This window comes from Podarcis tiliguerta (assembly GCF_965153285.1).
Source record: "Podarcis tiliguerta genome assembly, chromosome: 5".
NCBI lineage: Eukaryota > Metazoa > Chordata > Lepidosauria > Squamata > Lacertidae > Podarcis > Podarcis tiliguerta.
In genome coordinates, this window is record NC_139538.1 from 44610866 (window position 1) to 44630794 (window position 19929).

At 43.6% G+C, this 19929-nt stretch overlaps 1 protein-coding gene across 1 annotated transcript in view; it reads right to left on the bottom strand.

The window, feature by feature from the left end:
* The window catches only part of COL17A1 (collagen type XVII alpha 1 chain), a 62726-nt gene extending 54503 nt beyond the window's left edge, over nt 1-8223 (bottom strand). Inside the window, exons 1-2 of the mRNA XM_083441613.1 lie at nt 8018-8223; nt 408-469 (exon numbers count right to left, since the gene is read on the bottom strand). Of these exons, the coding sequence (XP_083297739.1) occupies nt 408-462 (55 nt within the window). The 5' untranslated portion in view covers nt 463-469; nt 8018-8223. The remainder of the gene's footprint in view (nt 1-407; nt 470-8017) is intronic.
* Between the last annotated feature and the right edge of the window lie 11706 nt (nt 8224-19929).

Consider the following 19929-nt stretch of genomic DNA (forward strand, 5'->3'; position numbering starts at 1 on the left):
AATATAATGCTTCTGAAATGGCATATAGTATTAAGCTGCTATTAACCTGGTTTGCAAGGTTGGCTTATTATATCAAAACTTCCATTTGGGAAATAATCGGGAGGTTCCACTTGGTCCCAACCATGGGGCCAATTCACATAAACTTTTTTCTTTGAAGTGTTACCCTGAGATGACTCCTCCGTCCCAATACTCAGGCAGTAAGGGCCTTCACATTTTAAGATCCCTTTGCCACATAATGAACATTTCATTATGTATAAGCCTTTTTAAAAATGATATAATGATGTCAGAAGACCATTGAACCACGTAGATATTGAAGGGTGAAATGATTGCATGCTAACTTTTACCTCTGCAATGTCTGTGGGAATCAATTTAAAGAATCATCTATTCCTAGAAAAGCTTTCACTTACGTCTCTCTGTGACTTCTGTTCCATCCCGCTTGTTTTTCTTTGTTACAGCGGCCATATCATTGCTACATGAAGGCAAAGAGAAAGAGCAAAGGTTAGCATATTCCTGACCCCCCCCCCCCGGTGGCTACTTTGCTGTAGTGGTCCCACTCAGGCCCTTCCTCCCTCCTCAGCCAATGCTAGGCTAGGAAGCATCTTAAGATGTGCAGTTTGCACACTTTCACACAGTCCCTTCTGGACCACTTCATAGGCTTTTTTCTATTTGATGAGAATATGTGCGATTTATAAAAACTGGAAAGTGCTCAGCCAGTTAGAAGTTTAGTTTTTGTTTGTTTTTTAAGATAAACAAATTCCTCTCACAAGAGAAAGGTATTGTGTTCTTTGACCTCTCCCCTGCCTCATAAAATGCTCTGAAGTAATTTATCCAAGGTATTAGAATGCTTAAAATCCGAAGTTCACAATTATTTAATTGAAGTTCTGGAGAGGTGTCTAATAAGTAGAAGAAAGGTAGAAACTTGTTTTTAAAAACAACTGCTTTTGTCAGTGACGCAACAGTGTCATCTAGTGGCAGCTCAGGAATATTTAGCCAGTGTTTATCTCCCCCTGCTCAAATTTACAGTAGTTCACAGCGTTATTCTTCAAATGTTTCTAGGCCTCAAAATTTAAAATATTCCTGTAAAAACATTCTGTATTTGTTTGCTTGCACTTTTGGGATATGACTGTCCTTGGGATCCAGCCGTATTGGTGGTGTACTTTGTTCAACTAGATTCCTGTTTTCAGACACATAGCTTTTTTACATTTTTACATTGTTGCATTTTAACAGTGTTGCACACTACCCCAAATTCCTACAAGAAGAAGGGCAAAATAACAACAACATAAATCTTTTATTTTAGCTTGCAATTATGTTTAGCTTTTGCCACCCCCTCTGGCAATAAAAGGTAGGAACGTTCACATTTCTGAATTATAGTGGTTACTTTCCCCCTAATAAACTACAATGACTCCCTATTAGGGGGGGAAAGAGGCCAGGAAGGTGGAACATATGTTCTGCTGAAGGGTATAAAAAAAGAGAGGAGTGCAGAACGGGCAAGAAATGGGAGCAAAGTAGTTTATGAAGGGACAAGGTCTGTTGTTGCACCTTCAAGTAGATGGGAAACAGTGGTCCTGTAGGACCACAGAACCCTTTGTACTTACTATACCTGTGGGCACATATCTGCTATCATCTGCTGAACTTGTGGAGGTAAGAAACATTTAAATCACATGCCTCCCCCTGGCCCAATCATCCTGGGAACTGTACTTTGCTCTGGGTGCTGGGAATTATAACTCTACGAGGGGGTAAATCACAGTTCCCATTATTCCTTGCAGAAGCTATGACTGTTAAAGTGGCGTAAAAGTGCTTTAAATGTATGGTGTGGGTGCAATTTCATTCCGCCCACCTACATATGGCTCAGTGAACTCATGAAGAGGGTTTAATTGCCTCTGGGATGACTCTGAAAGTGGTTTTACTCATGCTCAGTGATTGGTTGATTGCCACTAAAGAAGGAATTTCCTCTCAAGCCACATTGGCTAAAAAGATGCCTACAGAAGCAGCCTTGCATGTATGCATGATCCAATATAAAACTCGCTGAGCTCCGTATGGGATTATATTGTGTCCTTTTTCCTAGACAAATACTGATTCGGGTGGAGGAAAATATTTGCACATGAAGTGAGTCTCATCTCAGGGTAAATCCATCCTAATTGTTTGTCTAAATCCACCCGAATCTCTTTCTTCACTGCTGTGCCCTCTTCCTCAGGATAATGGATGCCTGAGGCGCTTCAGCAAACCCACAGCACCTTAAACCATGAATCACGGGCAGAGTCATAATTGGCGCGCATGATGAACAAGCTCCAACACTGAAGGAAGATGCTTGAAAGATGAGCTTAGGCGGGTGGAACAATGGAGCCCTGGAGCCAAACCCAACCCAGTCTATGAGAAGATTTTGGCTTGAGGTGGCATCTTGGCCTCACTCTCTCAGCCTTTGTTGTTTTGCTAAAGTTTCTTTTGCATGTTCCTTTCTTTTGCTCGACCTTGGCTTTCAGGATTTGGGAGAGCAGTCAGTGTGGAGTAGAGGTGAGGGTGTCAAACCACACCTGAAGATCAAATCCCCACTCTGTTGTCATGAGCAAGGCTGGCCGTACATTAGGGAATCACCTCAGGCAGCACAGACTGGCAGGCAAAGGCAACAGCTCCCCTAGCCACACCTCTGGCCGTTCCCCTCTGATGGAGATCAAAGCTATGTGTGCCACATGGGCTTGCAAGCACACACAAACACAACCAGCTTGTTGCAACCACCAGGTGCAATAGGGGATGCTATGCTCTCCTGTTGAGAGTGTTGATGAACAATTCAACTGCCAAGCCAGTCAGCTTCTGAACATGGAAGGGGGAGCCATTGTGTCATTTACCTCAACCAGCAAAACATGGCCATGAAGGCCTTGGGCCAGTCACAGTCTCTCGGCCCAAACTACCTCACTGGTTTGTTGTGAAGTTAGAATGGTGGCGAGGAGAAGAACCACAAACATTTATCTGAGCTCATTAGAGGAGGGTTGGCAGCTTGTGGCCTTCCTGATATTGCTGGACTGCAACTCTCATTAACCATGACCATTGGGCCACGCTGGCTGAGGCCAGTGGGAATTGCAGTCCAACACCATCTGGAGGACCACAGGTTCACAGAGCCTTGCCGTACATGACATAAAGGATTAAAATGCAATTAAGTAAACTTCAGACGGCATCTGGTCATGCCTGCTGTGAACAGAAAAATTGTGACCCCTCCCTCTAGTCTCCTGCCACAGAGGTCCAAAGAGGACATTTCCAAGTATTTTAAAGCTGCCAAGAAATTTAACAACAAAACTCAAGGCAATAGGACTCAAAGCTATTTGAGAAGCATACTCTCTAACTCAGACAGGGAAAGTGTGGCCCTTCAGATGTTTTGAACTCCAGCTCCCATCAGCCCAAGCCAGCATGGCTAATGTTCAGGGATGGTGGTAGTTCAATATGTAGAGGGCCACAGGTTTCCCATCTGTGACTTATTCTATGGCATTTGTCTGGTGATGAATGCTCAGTAATCCCAGGAAAGACACAATGCAGTCTTACCGTCCTTTAAATTATTCTTCAACTGGCCCCTGGGTCACAGCAATCAAATCCTAAGGCTGTCATTTCACACTATTTAAACTAGGGTTGCCATACGTCCGGAATTTTTCAGACACAGCCAGGATTCAGTGGTCGGAAATAGTGTCCAGGCAGAAATTGCTTAAATGTCCGGGAAAATCCAGACGTACCCAATGTCAAAAGTGTAGATTTTGATGAATTTCCTTAATAGCTCAATAGCCTTGGACAAAACTAGAAAAAGCTCAACAACTTTGGCCAAAAAAACAACTTTTGTGTCTGGATTTTCACTTTTTGAAATATAGAAAAAGGTTTTGCTTTGTTTAGTCAATCTACTAAAAAAAAAAAAAGAAATCTCTTATTGTATTTTATATGCTATAAGCCACCTTGATATATTTTATGAAAGTACAGATTATCAATGTTAAAACACACAAATAAATAGTATTTATTATGTTTGTGACTCATTTGTTATCAAGGTCTCCAAAAGACATACATTTAAATATATAAAAATAAATACACTATACCATTAGAAATTCATATAAAACATCAACATTCTCATACAAACACTTAGAATTCATATATACACATATAGCTTGTCCACACTAGTGAAAATGTGGATTTGCCTTTCTCCCTGGTAATGTCCACCCTATCCAGGGTTGTCCTGGACCTTTCCCCCTTTAAATGCAGGGTCTTCTAATCCTTGGAAAGTCCAAAATCGCTAGGATTGAAAAAGTCCACATTTAAAGGGGGAAAGGTCCAGGACAACATTGGGGTGGGGTCTACTTTTTGCTCTGGTGTGGACAAGTCTGCTAACAGAAACAACCCCCCTACAGCAGCCACAGGAAACTTTGGTAGCACACCAATAGCAGGACAAAATCAGGTCCGTCCATTAATTACCCCTTTGTTCTATAGTCTCCCAGATTTGAACAGCAACTTTAGCCACTGAAACTGCTCCAGTTGGCTTGTGTGATCTTCCAGCACTGCTGATATCACTTATCAATCAAATTTACCTTTCACAGCTAAGCTACTATAGTAGCCTAGCCACTGCTTTGGAATCCTGTGTACCACTCCTTCAAATATCTAAGACGACAGCAGGTATTTGAAGTCTAGCAAGCCTTTCTTTTCCTTTTGTTCCATCCTCTGGGGTACATAGATGATTATCTCAGTGACTAGAAATGAAGCAGGCTGGCACATTTGCTTTTGGTGTTTCACATGGATGCCCATCATGTGATAAGACATCAAAGGAGAGGGAATTCAAAAGAAAAACTATTCTATATCCTGCCACTGAAAATGTTGCATTTGCCCAAGGAGCTGATTTAAGGATCATAAGTGAAATTTGGAAGTCTTCCAGGAGTAGCTGCACAGCAATCTGTTGGGGACATTCTAGCTCTGACTTTCCTGCAGTGAGCAGTGGACACATTTCAAATTCTCAGAGAGTGCTGGGGGCACTAGACAAAAATAGCTGCTATGGAGGAAGAGGAGGCGTGGCATAACACAAAATGGCTGCCATGGGGAGTGTGGCATAACACAAAAGTTAAATTATGTTAATTCTAGGTATTCACAATTATAACTAAACCAGAGCAGAACATTATTCTTTTAAGATGGTTTTGCTGATTAAGTATTCTTACTAATACTGGTGTTTTTATAGCATCAGGGCATAGTATAAAACAAAAATAAACTATGAAAAACTATTGAGCAAAAAAATACAGCAGGAGCTATCTGAAATAGGCATAAGATCTAAAAGAAGGGAAATTATCGTTTTATCTTGATAAGAGTTCTTCAAATAGAAATAATTGTTAATGGACTTGTGATATAATTATATCCAAAGCAAGTGATTGCTTGCAAAATGCAAGCATGAACAGCAAGGTTGATACTGCGGTAATGAAGGAGCAATTTAGGGAAGGAGCATAGCTCACAGGTAGAGCTTATGCTTTGTGTGCAATCTCTGCCATCTTCAGCTGCTGCCAGTTGGTGTATTTAGCAATACTGGGGTAGTCTGTGTGGCTTTCTCTAGATGTCTTGGGCGTTGGTTCAATGAGAAAACATGGCCAAAGGACTTAAGCACTGAGGCATAATGTCCATTAGTGGGATGGTGAAAAACCCCAGCAGCCCAAAAGGGAAAGGCCTCCCCAATTTCAAATAGTGATTGCTTCTCAGAGTATATTCATGCTACATTAAACTGGTCAGATCCTGCTGTAGTATGTCTATGCTGCGTGGTGCTTGCTGGGGTTTCAAGTAAGAGTCTTTCCTGGCCCCACCTGGAGATGCCAGGGACTGAACCTGTGACCTTCTGCACGCAACACATATGCTCTCCCATTGAGCCACTTGTATGATTCAGTTTGTGCCAGCTCCTGCCATTCCACCCACCTACCAGTGAACCCCGGCACAGAACCAGCAATGGCTGTGTGGTCCCTTCAGCTACTTCTCACGCTCATCATGCAGATGGCCCAAGGCGAAGGGAAGTTAGATTTCTTTCAGACTCTTCCTGCCCTCCCAGTGATGTATTAAAGCACTTGAGCAGGAGCACAGAAAGTCTTCATTTGGTCAGGCATTTAGAACTCAGCTTTAAAAAACCCGAAAGTTAAGCAGCTTGGAATAGGCCGCTCAAGATAGAATCTTCAGAGGCCGGAAAAGGATATGGGGGAATCTGGTCCATGCTTCTAAACAAACCATAACCACAGTTCCTGCCCTGTTAACACTGGGCACTTCCATGTTGTTGGCATCTTGAGGTGAGATTCAGTCACTTAGTGGCATCAAGGTGCCACAATTTTAGTTGATTCAGAGGTCTTGTGCAACAAACTTTTAAAAAAACACCCCTCCAAACTAGACTTTTTTGTTATATGGAGCGTGACAAGGAAATGCACTGCAAAGCTGGAAAAACACTTAGTTTGAGGCATCAGCCATCTGATCTCCCAGCAAACAAATCAGGATGAATGTTCAGTAGGCAGGTTAAGTGGAAGCACCCTTAGATTAGTTGCATTTTGATATATGCACCACAAGTAGGGAGCAGGATCAAGCAAGATGTGTCATGCATGCCTCTAGGAAACAAATGTCCTTAGGATAAGGAATATGTTCGGTACAACACACCCAGCCAGCTCAGTGAAGTGATCTGTACTACACACTGCAGAAGAAAGCAAGATTTTTAAAATGCCGGAAGCCAACAGCTAACTTGCCCTGAGGGTATATTTATACAGTAATTTTGTAGAATTTGTGGATGGAAGTAAAATGGTGCGTTCCACTTCCTCAATATTTCTTTCAGCTCCCTAACCCGAGATGGTCTCTTCTGATGTTCTCTTTTCAGTCATGCCCTTCAGAAGAAGGGAATGTTATCCCATAGGTAGAGGAAATTAATTCTGGGCCCTTTCAGCCACTATTGAAACACCATAAAAGTCACAATGCTCTTCAGAGCTGCTTAATTTTTAATCATGTTCTTTACTCCTATATTTTCCAGGAGACTAATTCAGCATTTGACTTCAGAAGATTTCTGAAAAGTTTGCCTCTATGGTAGAATCTAGCAAAGGCTTTATCAGTGTTGATAAACATATTTAAATACTATTTTGCAGATGGGGGACGGACGGACCTGAAAGCCCACAGTCCAGGTTTGAAACCAAAGTAGTAGCAGAGATGAGCAAAATAGACAATTGAATAATAAAATAACACCATGCAAAGAATTAATAATGACCCACAAAACACCCTTTTCATAATGATGCTAATTAACTCCATAACTCAAGATTAGGTACTTAATTATATACAGGAATACAAAGGAGTTCAGTGATTCCTGATAATATACTCCTTGCTGATGAAGCTGGCTTGAATCTATTGTTATTTTTCAGTCAACACAAAATTCCTTTCTGCAAAGGAACTGCAAGCATTTTTTGAGAGATACAGTTCAGTGTACCCAAAAAACAGGATCCACACACATCGTCCACAGAACTAGCACACAATAAGTACATTTTTGTAATGATGGTTATGCAGTCCCTCTGTCTTGAAAAATGCATTAGTCAGTCTTTCTTCCAGGGTTCTGACATACCATACCCATCTACAGCTATAACCATAATCTTGTGAATGGCTATCTAATAAGGCTGCAATGCTTTTGTATGCTTACTAGGAAGTAAGTCTTATAAAATTGACTTTCAAGTAAATATCTACAAGACTGGACCACATGGACCCAGATGTGAGAGGAAATGCTTATTTTGGCTTGTTTTCAGAGTATTGCTATTAAGTTGTATACTTATAGCTTTTCTTTCAGTGCCAATTGTAAACTTATTTTCCCCATAACCAAACTGTCTCAATACTCAGTCTCTACAGCATAATTACTAGACTTCTTAATATAGAATAAGAAGCTATTTTGGCCCATATTTTGCCTGAGAATTATCTCTCCACACTTTCCCCCTTTTTTACAACCAAATAATCTGATAGAATTATAGTACAAAAGGGCACCCTTCTGAGTGTTTCCTTGTCTTGTGTTACATACCTGAAGTGCTTCTGTTCGTAATCCTTATTGTTTGCTTTCTACCCAGATCCCAGATGTTGTCCCACAAGTCCTTGAATAAAGCACTCCTTCAGCAGTATGGTGTTTCTCAGACTGATCCTCAGAGAATGCTGAATTTGACTTGTATTTAATGTCTTTTACCCCACGCCCCCCAAACACGTATGTTCTTTTCCCCAAAACATTTTTCCTAAACAAGTCCTGACAAAGGTGTGTGATGGTTTCTTGCCTTACTCCACCCTATCAATTATCTGACACAGTGCGGGTAAAAAAAAAAGTCTGCCTCCAGGAATCAAATTTAACTGCTGAAATAAAACACATCAAGCTACAAGCTCAAATACATCCAGTCTAGCCTATTGCAATGTGCTTTACATGAAGCTGCCTTTATACATGGCGTGGAAATTTTAATTGATGCAGAATGCAGCTAGTTGGGGTTAGGTATTTGTTGGCTACCTTTACATTTTAGGCCCCAATTTGAAGGTATTTAACTCTTAAGTTCTAAATAGTATAGGGCCAGGTTATTTGAAGAAAAGACCATATGAGGCCCAGGCCTCAAGACTGGCTTCAGAGTTGTTAGGACCCTGTGAGACATCTGCAGAGTCCGGACCTCCCGGCTACCTCACCCTCTCCCTCCCAGTAAGTAGCAGTGACTCTGCTGCTGAGAGGTCAGATACATGACAGTGCCCCTCATTAGTGACTCCTCCTGACCTGCTATTAAGGTCAATTAGATTCATGATCTGAAGAAACTGGGCCTTTTCCGTAGTGGCTCCATATTTGTAGAACTCCGTCTCAAGCCTTGTGCATTTGACCCCTTCTCTCTCAGTGTTTTTGAAGAGGCCTTGAAGACCTTTTTGTTTCCATCAGCTTTTAGTTGAAATATGCTGAGCTAATTTTTGAATGGTTGCTACTCTCTGCCTTAAATTGTTTTAACTCTTTCATGGGAATCTATTGGGCTATGTTGAGGTGTTTTATAAACCATTTTAGTTTATAATTTTATATCTTTCTTTTCATTTTATTTTATTCATTGTGAGTCACCTTGAGAGGGCATAGAAATACTGAACCACCTGATTAAACAAGCAAACCACTTGAAATATCAGCCTCCTGTTTCCCATAGTGGCCAGCCAGGGACCTCTAAGTAGCCTACAAGCATGACTTGAAGACAAAAGCAACTGGTAATACAGTGCCAAAAAGAGAGGCTACATATCCCCCAAATTCAGGGCGAAAGAAGACGCAGATTTACAAAAAAAATGCTCATGCTAATTTATATTCAAATATGCAAATTTAGAAATGACTAGAAAATAAATTGAAATACAATATGCCTCACCATACCAGAGAAGACTGTAACCAGGTTATCTGTGTGCCTGCTTAACATCCTGTAGTTGACAGGCAACTTCAGCACCCTGTCTTCTCCCTTCATATTGTTCTTTATCTTCTTCCTGTGGTTCTTTACCTTATTGATTTTTTTTATCAGACTTGGACTGAATAGCCCTTCCAGCAGAGGACTGACCTCTGCAAATAATTGATATTTGGTGGCATACTGTTCTCTGAGCCCCATCTGGAGTTTCAATGTAGCCATCGTGGCTGCTTGCCACCTTCCCCTTCATGAATCTGTTTAATCCTGTTGTAAGAAATGGGAGACGTGGTAGGAGGCACCATTATACAGGCACAGGCCTGCAAGGGACCAATTAAGGTTTGTAGTTCAACCAAAAAGAAAAGGCACCAAATGCAGGAGAAAAGGGGAGGAAATCCTCCACCTGCAATCTCAATAAACGATTCTGTGCACTTGGGTGTTTCCTCCCCATTTTCCCCCATGTAGCTGAACTCCCTGTGTGGTAGAAGGGAGCCTCCTATTTTACAGCATCTTGATGCATTCTTGCTAGAATGTCATAGTGGAGACAATAATTCTGAATGCCCTTTACACAGCTAAACACTTGCAGCAGGTGGATCTATATCAGCGGTTCTCAACCTGTGGGTCGCGACCCCTTTGGGGGGTCGAACAACCCTTTCACAGGGGTCGCCTAAGACCAGGGGTCAGCAAGCTTTTTTGGGGGTGGGCAAGCGGGGAGTGGCGCCAGGATGTCACCCACCCTCACGGCTGACACCCGGTGCGCACCGCATCCCCCGCACCCGCCTTCCGCCACCGGTGACCTGAATTACTTTCACTTTTGGTTCGTTTCCTGCAGAAGGCACCCTTATGGCAATCAGAACTTGAGTGAGCAAGTACTGTAATACCTATTCACTGATCCCCAGTGGAAATTATTCATAACATTTTCTCTGTGGTGCTCATCATATCCAATATGCCTCCTCAGCTACAGACATGTTTGATGTCTCCAAGAAATTTAGATCATCCTTTGTAGCCCAATGAGTAAGAAACCGGATAGGTGTTTCTTGGGAACAAACAGTTTAAAGTGCCAATTTTATGAATCACTTTGCCTATTTATTCTTGAACTTCCAATATTTTTTCAAAGGGAGAAGAGATCCCTTAAAAGGAAATCGGAAGAGTGTTGATAATTGATAACTCAGCACTTTAAAAAGAGATCGTGTTGCTCTCCTCTTTGAATTCACTATGCTTACCAAATAGGTAATATCTTTAATAAACTCTAATTGTCACTTACACTTACACAGTCCCCAAGTTTTTGTGGGCAGCTAATTTAATCACCAGTAGAAAATTATTTCTAATGAGCAAACTACTTGTTAAATGCAACTGCAGATGATTCCTCCCAACCCCCCAAATGGGCCTTGAGCAGCTATGGTTTTAAGTAAAGGAACAGAGGCAAAAGGGTACCTTTCCCCATTGATTTTTCTTCTGCAAGCATAAACTACCCTAGTGACTTTTCCCCAACAGAATTCCACCTGGAATGCTGCTGAAAGGAAAACATGTGGAGATTGGTGTGGTTTTGATTGGGAAAATGGCTGTTGGAGAAAGATCAAGTACTAATTCCTGCCACAGGAGTGATCATAGGATTGTAGAGTTGGAAGGGGACCCCAGGGGTCAAGTTTGTGAGCTCTAATAATAGAGAAGTTGGCCGGGCCCTCTTTACCCAAGGTGATCTACCCATTAGGCAGTTTACCATGGACTCAGTGCTAATCATACCGTAGGTGCTGGATTCCACCCAACTTTGAGGAAGCCCAGCACACGCACGCAACATCAAGCATGATGCACACATGTGATGTCACATGGCGGGTAGAGGCCACAAGGCCCACCACAACCTCAGCGAGGCTTAACAGGGCCAGCCACAGCCATAGGTAAGCCCAAAAAGGCCCAGCCCCTCAAGACTGGGGGGCTCTGCCCCATCCCAATATATTTGGAGGTGGCTGAGGTATCCTCAGCCCTATAGAGTTGGCACCTATGGATCATACATATGGAGCATACATCCATATAACATCAAAATTCATTCCCATTTTATTTTTCCATTTAATCCAGAGATATGGTTTCTGTAGAAAAAAACCACTTGTGGAAATGGTAAATCCAGATTAAGCGGTGGGTATATGGGAAGACATTGTGATAAGGACAACATAGTGTGGACACTGCGGGGAGGGGACTTGCATGCATGAGCTGCACTAAGTCCACAATAACCTACTCTGAGGAAGTGCCCAGTGATTTTCTCCTGGTATACAAGAATGGGCTGCAGACTTGCATACTGCACATTAGCTAGGGTATCTTGAAATGTGCCTCTGCTTTGCCATAACATGTCTGCATCCTTTATATATGCATATCACACAATGTGGGCTTAGAGACAGCTTAACCGAACCAACAAGTTTGCCCATGCAGCTTGTTGATCTTTAGTAGCTGAAAAGAAAACCTAGTGACATGCTAAAACTGAATCCAGGGGCCATGTTACTCCCATTTGCTATTTCAGTGAAGCACGCAGGACTCAGTATATCACTTGCACCAAAACTCTCAAGGATGCTGTTGTTCCATGACTTCAGTCCATGATGTGCAACTGATATCAAACATGGAGCTTCTGATTATAACCCAATAGATTCCTACAAAGACCCAAAGGCCACACCTTCAGCATTTCTGCTTTGGAAACCGTCAGCCGTGGCAAAAGTTAATAAGCTTGTCTTGAGTTTTTGATTCATCTGGTGACTCAGAAAATATATTAACTCCTGTCTCACACACCCTTCTTTATCATCACATGAAAACAACCATGTAGGTGATGAATGATAAACAGAGCTGTGTGTCGCCCATGTGTCCATGCACTTTTGCTTTATGAAATCTGGATGGACTCTTGCACAGAAAGTGCAGGAAGGAATTCAAAGTTTATTAAGAAGTGAGGAGTTTCTATCTCTTATGGCTGAAGAAAAAAATCTTTGACACGTGAACAGGCTCAATATGGCCTATGCTTAGAACAGGAGTGGGATAACCTCAGGACCAAGACCCCAATGCATCTCTGCCTTCAGGCCTCTATATGTGACCTTTGAGAATATTCCTAGGCACATCCTTCTCCCTGGCCACTTCCTTCACTAGATTTGCTCTGTACCCTTCTCAGGTGCTTCCTGGCACATTTATCTCCTTGGACTGTGATAATCCATCTGCTCTATTTGGATGGGGGATGGAGAGAGTTGTGTGTGTCATACCCTCCAACATTTTCACCCCCCAAATTGGGACGTCAGGAGGGGCGCGCCTTCTGGTCTGGTGCTGGTCACCAGGGCCATGCCAGAATTCAGGTGTGATCCTGCTGACTTGTGCCAGAGTGAGCATCTTCAGGTGAGCACCGGACCCAAAATCGGGACATTCCAGGTCCCAAACAGAAGCCAAGATCGGCTTCTGTGATTCTGGATGTCCCACTTAAAATAGGACACTCTGGGAGGTATGGTATATGTGCGTGTGTTGGAATCGCCAATTTGTGGGTGGGTGGGTAAAACGCAGCCTTCTGAACAAAGGTAAGAGTCACATTTATGGCTCCACCCACCTTTGCATCTGACCGCACCCAGTACTGGCAAGCAGACCTCAGAAGTTTCCCCAAGTGGGAGTGGGGGCCTCAGACTGAAAAAGCTGCCCACAACCTGGCTGATAAGAGGCCATATAAAAACCACCATCTTCTTGCCAGAGAGCTGTTGCTTGTTCCTGTCACTCACAGTTCTTGGGCCAAGATCCTAAGCCTCATTATGCTACAGGCAATTTCACAAACAAGGGATAGAGACATTGTTGAAATTTTTTTATATAGAGAGCAAAGTTTTTAATAGACAAACAGATTCTGAGCTGGGTGCTCATTCACTCTATGCACTCCCACTATTGGCTTTGGAATCCATGTACACATGATGTAATCGGCGAGGCAGAGCTATCCTGTAGTTTCTTGAGAAACACAACTGATTGGTGCATTTCCCCTCAAACCAGCTTCAGACGAAAAGGAAAACATAAGCCACATTCACTTTGCGGTTCAGCTGAGGTGTGTACATGTTAGGCAACCATTTGCGCATGCATGGATGACAGCTTTATGGTGGTGCTGCAGGAGTGGGGGGGGGGAGAAACAAATCAGGTAATGTGCACCTTGTGAAGACATCTGTGCCCTCTCTGCACAACAACATGCAAGTGTGACTTGAAAGGGGAAATGACTTCACTGCATTTTAAGCCACTAATACATACACAGCCCTAGGGTTAAGACTAAATCCTAATTTAAGCAGCACTGGTTACAGTTTTGGGAAAAGTGATTGCTTCATTTGAAACATACCCTTTCATATAATATACCGTATTTTTCGCCCTATAGGACGCACTTTTTCCCCTCCAAAAATGAAGGGGAAATCTGGGTGCGTCCTATGGGGCGAATGCAGGCTTCGCGGACCTCTCCGCAAACAGCAGGAGCGCTCCCGCTGCTGGCGGAGAGGTGCCTGCAAGCGGAAGCCTGCGCGCGCTGAGCTCAGCGCGCCCAGGCTTCGCGGACCTCTCCGCTAGCAGCGGGAACGCTCCCGCTGCTGGCGGAGAGGTGCCTGCAAGCGGAAGCCTGCGCGCGCTGAGCTCAGCGCGCCCAGGCTTCGCGGACCTCTCCGCTAGCAGCGGGAGCGCTCCCGCTGCTGGCGGAGACGTGCCTGCATGCGGAAGCCTGCGCGCGCTGAGCTCAGCGCGCCCAGGCTTCGCGGACCTCTCCGCTAGCAGCGGGAACGCTCCCGCTGCTGGCGGAGAGGTGCCTGCAAGCGGAAGCCTGCGCGCGCTGAGCTCAGCGCGCCCAGGCTTCGCGGACCTCTCCGCTAGCAGCGGGAGCGCTCCCGCTGCTGGCGGAGACGTGCCTGCATGCGGAAGCCTGCGCGCGCTGAGCTCAGCGCGCCCAGGCTTCGCGGACCTCTCCGCTAGCAGCGGGAGCGCTCCCGCTGCTGGCGGAGAGGTGCCTGCATGCGGAAGCCTGCGCGCGCTGAGCTCAGCGCGCCCAGGCTTCGCGGACCTCTCCGCTAGCAGCGGGAGCGCTCCCGCTGCTGGCGGAGAGGTGCCTGCATGCCGAAGCCTGCGCGCGCTGAGCTCAGCGCGCCCAGGCTTCGCGGACCTCTCCGCTAGCAGCGGGAGCGCTCCCGCTGCTGGCGGAGAGGTGCCTGCATGCCGAAGCCTGCGCGCGCTGAGCTCAGCGCGTCCAGGCTTCGCGGACCTCTCCGCTAGCAGCGGGAGCCAGCACTGGGCTCCCACGGCTTGCAGAGAGCTGCCTGTTTGGGGGCTGGGGTCGGGGGAAGCTCGGGCTTCCCCAACCCCGCGCCTGGGGGGGAAATAATTTTTTTCCTTTATTTCCCCCCCAAAAAACTAGGTGCGCCTTATGGGACGGTGCGTCCTATAGGGCGAAAAATACGGTATATGGTTAGAATTAATATAATATTAATGCATTGTTAAGCAGACTTTTACTATATTAATTTTTAATTTCAGATGCAGACAGACGCCTCTGAGGGATTGTAGGAAAGTCACCTATTTTCTTTTTGCCTTTTGTATTTGATATGTGTGTGGCTGACTACTGTGATTTCTTGGGTGATTATTCCCCTCTAAAGGGCTTGCATTTTCTCCTGCTGGCTCTTGCCTGCCATGACTGCACCTGTTTTTCCTGGGGCATATCTGCCAAGTGCAGACTTGAAACAATGGCAGTCCTTTATGAAAAGGTACATTCCAGAAGCATAAAATATTAGCAGTGAATTCACATGGGCAGATGCTTGTGAACGCTGCTCAGCGCAAGATGAGACATGAAAGCAGAACATCAACAAACTCACTTCCTTGTGCTTGCCTCTCACGTGGCAGCCAAAAACCTCCTGAGCCTACCTTTTCAGTCTCTTAAATTGTAATTCTATACATAGCTACTCAGAAGTAAGTTCCATTGAATTCCCCGGGGCTTGCTGTCCTGGTAGGGATGGATGAGAAATACAATTCAATCCACATTTACAGCTGAATCTATGAAATTTGAACTTTTCAAAACAATATAAGAACCAAAACACAGCCGTCCATTTAAATTTGTGCTTAGCCCAATTTTATGATAGAGTTCGCCAACCTATGTTCACAGACATGCAGATATTAAGGGGAAGTGTCAATGAAAATGAACATATTTTTAAAAATAAGATACAAAATTGTGCTGTATTAGGATAATTGCTTGGGGAAATGTATATGTTAGTTTGCAGGGTCACTTTGGATGGTGCCCTGAGTCCCTTCCAATTATTGGACTCTTGTCCCCAGTGACGGATTCTATTGATGAACTAGTCAGACAAGTTTCTTTGTAGGACAATGCCCTTATCTGGCCACTTAAGTGGCCTTATCAGCATCCCAAAAGAATAGCTAGACTATAAGTAAGTGATGGAGAGTTACTGAGCTTTTTGTGGAGAGGATTGCACAGAGTTGTTTAGCTTTCCCCCTGTAACTTTTTGTACAAGATAAGGATCCCGCGATTTACCAGGATCAGACGGGGATCTACCAGTAGATCGCAATCTACTGGTTGGACATCTCTGTTTTAAGGAAATGTCTCTGAATCACTACAATCAATATAGTACCTACACACACTAATCAATCAATCAATAACAGGAAGTGCCCGGGAGCAAATGATACCAGACTTAAGTTACGTTTCACAAATCCTCCTTCACCCTTGCACAAGCAATTGGCACACAGGAATTATAAAGGTCTATATATGGAAATAGTTCGAAAACTCAAGAAATAGGAAAATGTCAGATTAAGCTGGCTTGGACAAATAGCAGCTATAAAGATGTCTATCTTGCCTAAGTTCCTATATTTTTTTCCAAGTTCTTCCAGTCATCATCTCCTCACAATTATTTATGCAATGGCAAAATACACTTAATAATTATGTGTCTAATGGCAAACGCATGTTAACGCTAATATACTATATAGACATACGTCTAAGGGAGGACTGGGAATGCCAAATCTATAACTCTGCTACGTGGCATTTCAAATCAAATAATTAATTATCCTAACCAAAAAGTATAAGCAATTGAAAAGTCCAGAGAAAAGTAACATTTCAACTGGCAACTGAGCAAACTGATACTCCCATCTCTAAATATAGAACTGCATAGCATAATTTGTAGGAACTATATTAACTGCACCCTTCATCAACTTGGTGTCCTCCAGATGTTTTGGACTACAACTCCCATCAGCCACAGCATGTCCTGGTGAGGACTGATGAGAGTTATAGTTAGAAACATCTGGCGGGCTCCAGATTGGCAAAGGTTGTTTTATAGGATTGGCAACAGTACTGCAGGTACATGATGCGTCAATGTCAGTTGTGTGTTTGGCCACCAAGTGCAGCGGGGACTAACTGGCCCCGTGTTTAGAAGCTGAGCACGTGTTTCATCACCTAAAATCTGAGACTCAAATTGTTGCATTGCCCAAGGCTGCCAAGTTTCATTACTGAACGGTTTAATTGCATGACGCTTGGTTCTAATTATTGCTTTGACATTAGGAATCTGGCAGCCTTACAATGGTCTTTAAACTTGTACCTGCAGGTAGCAGATACCCTGTTTTGCTGGTGAAGGACAACCTGGGCCAAGTTCTAGAAGAATTGTTTAATTTACTAGCCAACAGTGTTTTCCCCTTCTGAAGTTTGCTTAACATCACAAAGCTGAGTGCTTTGTGAGGTGCTAGATTGAGGTGAACTAATTATTCTTGTAAAGAGTGAATCTCCAGAGGCAACCTATTCCTAATCTTTATGATAAATCCTCAGAGCTCTGGCTATGTTCTCTATTACAGAGAAAAGAAACTCAAAAGAAGATAACTAACCTGAATTGTAAGGGTAAGCTGTCAGGAAGGGGGGGGGGGTTGCTGGGCAAGAGAAGCAAACACCCCATCTACCATCTTTGCAGCTAATTGCATAGCTGTCAACTTACAGATTTGAGAATAAGGGACCAGCAGCCTTGAAAATAAGGGACCAGCAGCCAAAATAAGGGACCTGCAGCCTCACCTGTTCCAGGCACTTCAGTCTTCCTGTCCTCCTGCAGTCTGGTCAAACTCATTCTGGTAGCTTCGAGAACACTGTCCAACCAACTTTGTAACCAGAGGTTCAACTGAACAGAATCTGAATCACATGCACCACAAGGCATATGCAGCCTCAACTTAAGATGGCTCCCCGGCCTGGCTTTGTACTGCAAAGTTTGCAGCAGCACGTGCAACAAAATGGCGTCCAGCATTCAAAAACCTCCTCAGCTTGCATTAACTAGCCACACACAAGGCATGCAAGCTCCACCCCCCAGTCATTCTTAGACTTCTTATTGGGTGAGCAACACAGCCAAGCAACACAGTTGGAGCCTCCCTCCTCCCTGGCTGGCAGGGAGGGAGGGAGAGGAGCTGCTTCATTTGAAATTTAAGGGACATTTAAGGGACATCCATCAATAAGGGACAGCAGCGGGACATGGCACTGGAATAAGGGACTGTCCCTTCAAATAAGGGACACTTGACAGCTATGTAATTCTTACACTTCTTGGATGAAATCTGGCCAGGAGGCATTCATGACATGCTAGGGTAATCTCATGGTAGCTGGTAATTCCTAGCCATCATAAGAGTAGGGAGATCTAAATCTTCTGGGACACACAATCTCCACATCTCACAAAATTTGATAAGGCATATTATAAAGCCTCACCCCACATGGCTCAGCTTCAGGCTGGGAGGGAAGTGTGCTCCTCCCACCCTGCTTGGCAGATTGGGGACTGGGAACGGTTTTTTAAAGCTGTCCAAATTGGCTGAAGATGGACATGATTTCCCCTTCCCTGGGGTAGCACCCAGGGGGTTGCAAATACATTTACACTGTTTGCTACGCTCACAACTTGGGCAAGGGATGGGTACAAAGTAAAAGGAAAAACAGAGGCACATGGAAGGTGATGTAAGCCATGTCCATGGCATGGGGGCTGTGGTGGAACCACCCAGCAGATTGTGCGCAACTGCTGGAAATGGGAACCTCACCTTGCCTGGTTGGCAGATTAAGCATAAGACTTCACCAAGGCACAGGTGGCCTTCCTTGGGTAGGAGAGGTTAGGAATTAAGGCTTTCAACCTCCCACTGTGCCACACATATTGTGTTGGTAAAAACCTGCCAACACAGCTGTGACCTAGTTGTATACTCCAACAGAGGATTTTATAAGAGTGCAAAGCCCTGCCTCAGTGTGAAAGAGAAAAAAGAACAGCCATGCAATCTTTTAATAGGTGGCACTGGTCAGAGGTATAGCTGCGTCCCTCTGTAAGAGCCTGTGACCATTAAATGAAAGCTTTAATACATGCAATTAAATATATGTAAAATAATCTGCAATGTAAAAGATTTTCCAAGTCTGTTTTGATGCCATGTGGATGACTCTATCTAAGATTTGACGCCTGTACATGCATTTGTCCTGGAAGACAACACTTTACGCTTGGCAATTGTTTTTAAAAATAATAAAGTTTATTTTAAAAAGTATGCAAAATTAATACAGTGATTATTTCACAACAGTCACTAGTGATTACACAAGCATCCTCAAGTTCCCCTTGACATCCCTTTTATTGTGCATTCATAACGATTTGCGTTCATAATGCAATCAGGGCAGTCGTTCATAATCCTGCTTTAAATACTGTCTACATCTGCAAAATTTTGGGGGAGGCAATGGATACAACCCCAAGTTTCTTCTGAGATGTTCTGCTAGCAAACTAGATTAATGGGGACTTTGCACTTCATTCATTTCCCTTTGCATTGTCAGATAAAAATCTCCAGACAGTCCCATTGAAATAGCATCCGGGCTTTCATTACTTTGATCTGACATGTAGCATTTAGTACCAGCCCTGTAATAAAAAGCAAGTGCATACAATAAAGTGTTCAAAGGAAGCCTCAGTGCTATTGTTGCAACAATGTGAGCTGTGCAATCTTCAATGTACAGCTGCATAATGATGGAGTTTTTAAAAACTGCAGACATAAACATGAAAAAGGGCATATGTATGGGCAAAGCAATTCCATTAAGCAAAGTTTTCAATGAAATCATGTACTGAGTGGCTGGACTCTTGTCCACTAAAGCTTATTCTGTATTTTAAAAATGGTTAGTCTTTAAAGCACAATAAGACTCTTTATTAGTGGTTCCCAATCCTTACACTCTATGAACCCACTTGAAAACTGCTGAGGGTCTTGGCGAACTACTGAATTATTTTGCTGCCTGCCATTGTCATGTGCTGTGCTATGTGTGTATGGTTTTTAATTGTATTTTTATTTAATTAGAAAACCATGAGTTCTTGTTTCAGAACCATGAGTTTTCCTTAGACATCAGCCATATGAAGTATTGCCCAAAACTTAAGCTGCAAATACAGTGGCAAGTTAAGCAGCAACAATAATAAAATGAAGGAAGAGCAGCAAGGACCTTCAAAACTGGGTAAATGCAAAGAATAAGAAGTTGGTGACAAGTGGATTTTGCAAAATAGCATTCCTCATTAGCTGTGATAGGTGTGTACATGTGTGTGTGTGTACACACACACATATATAA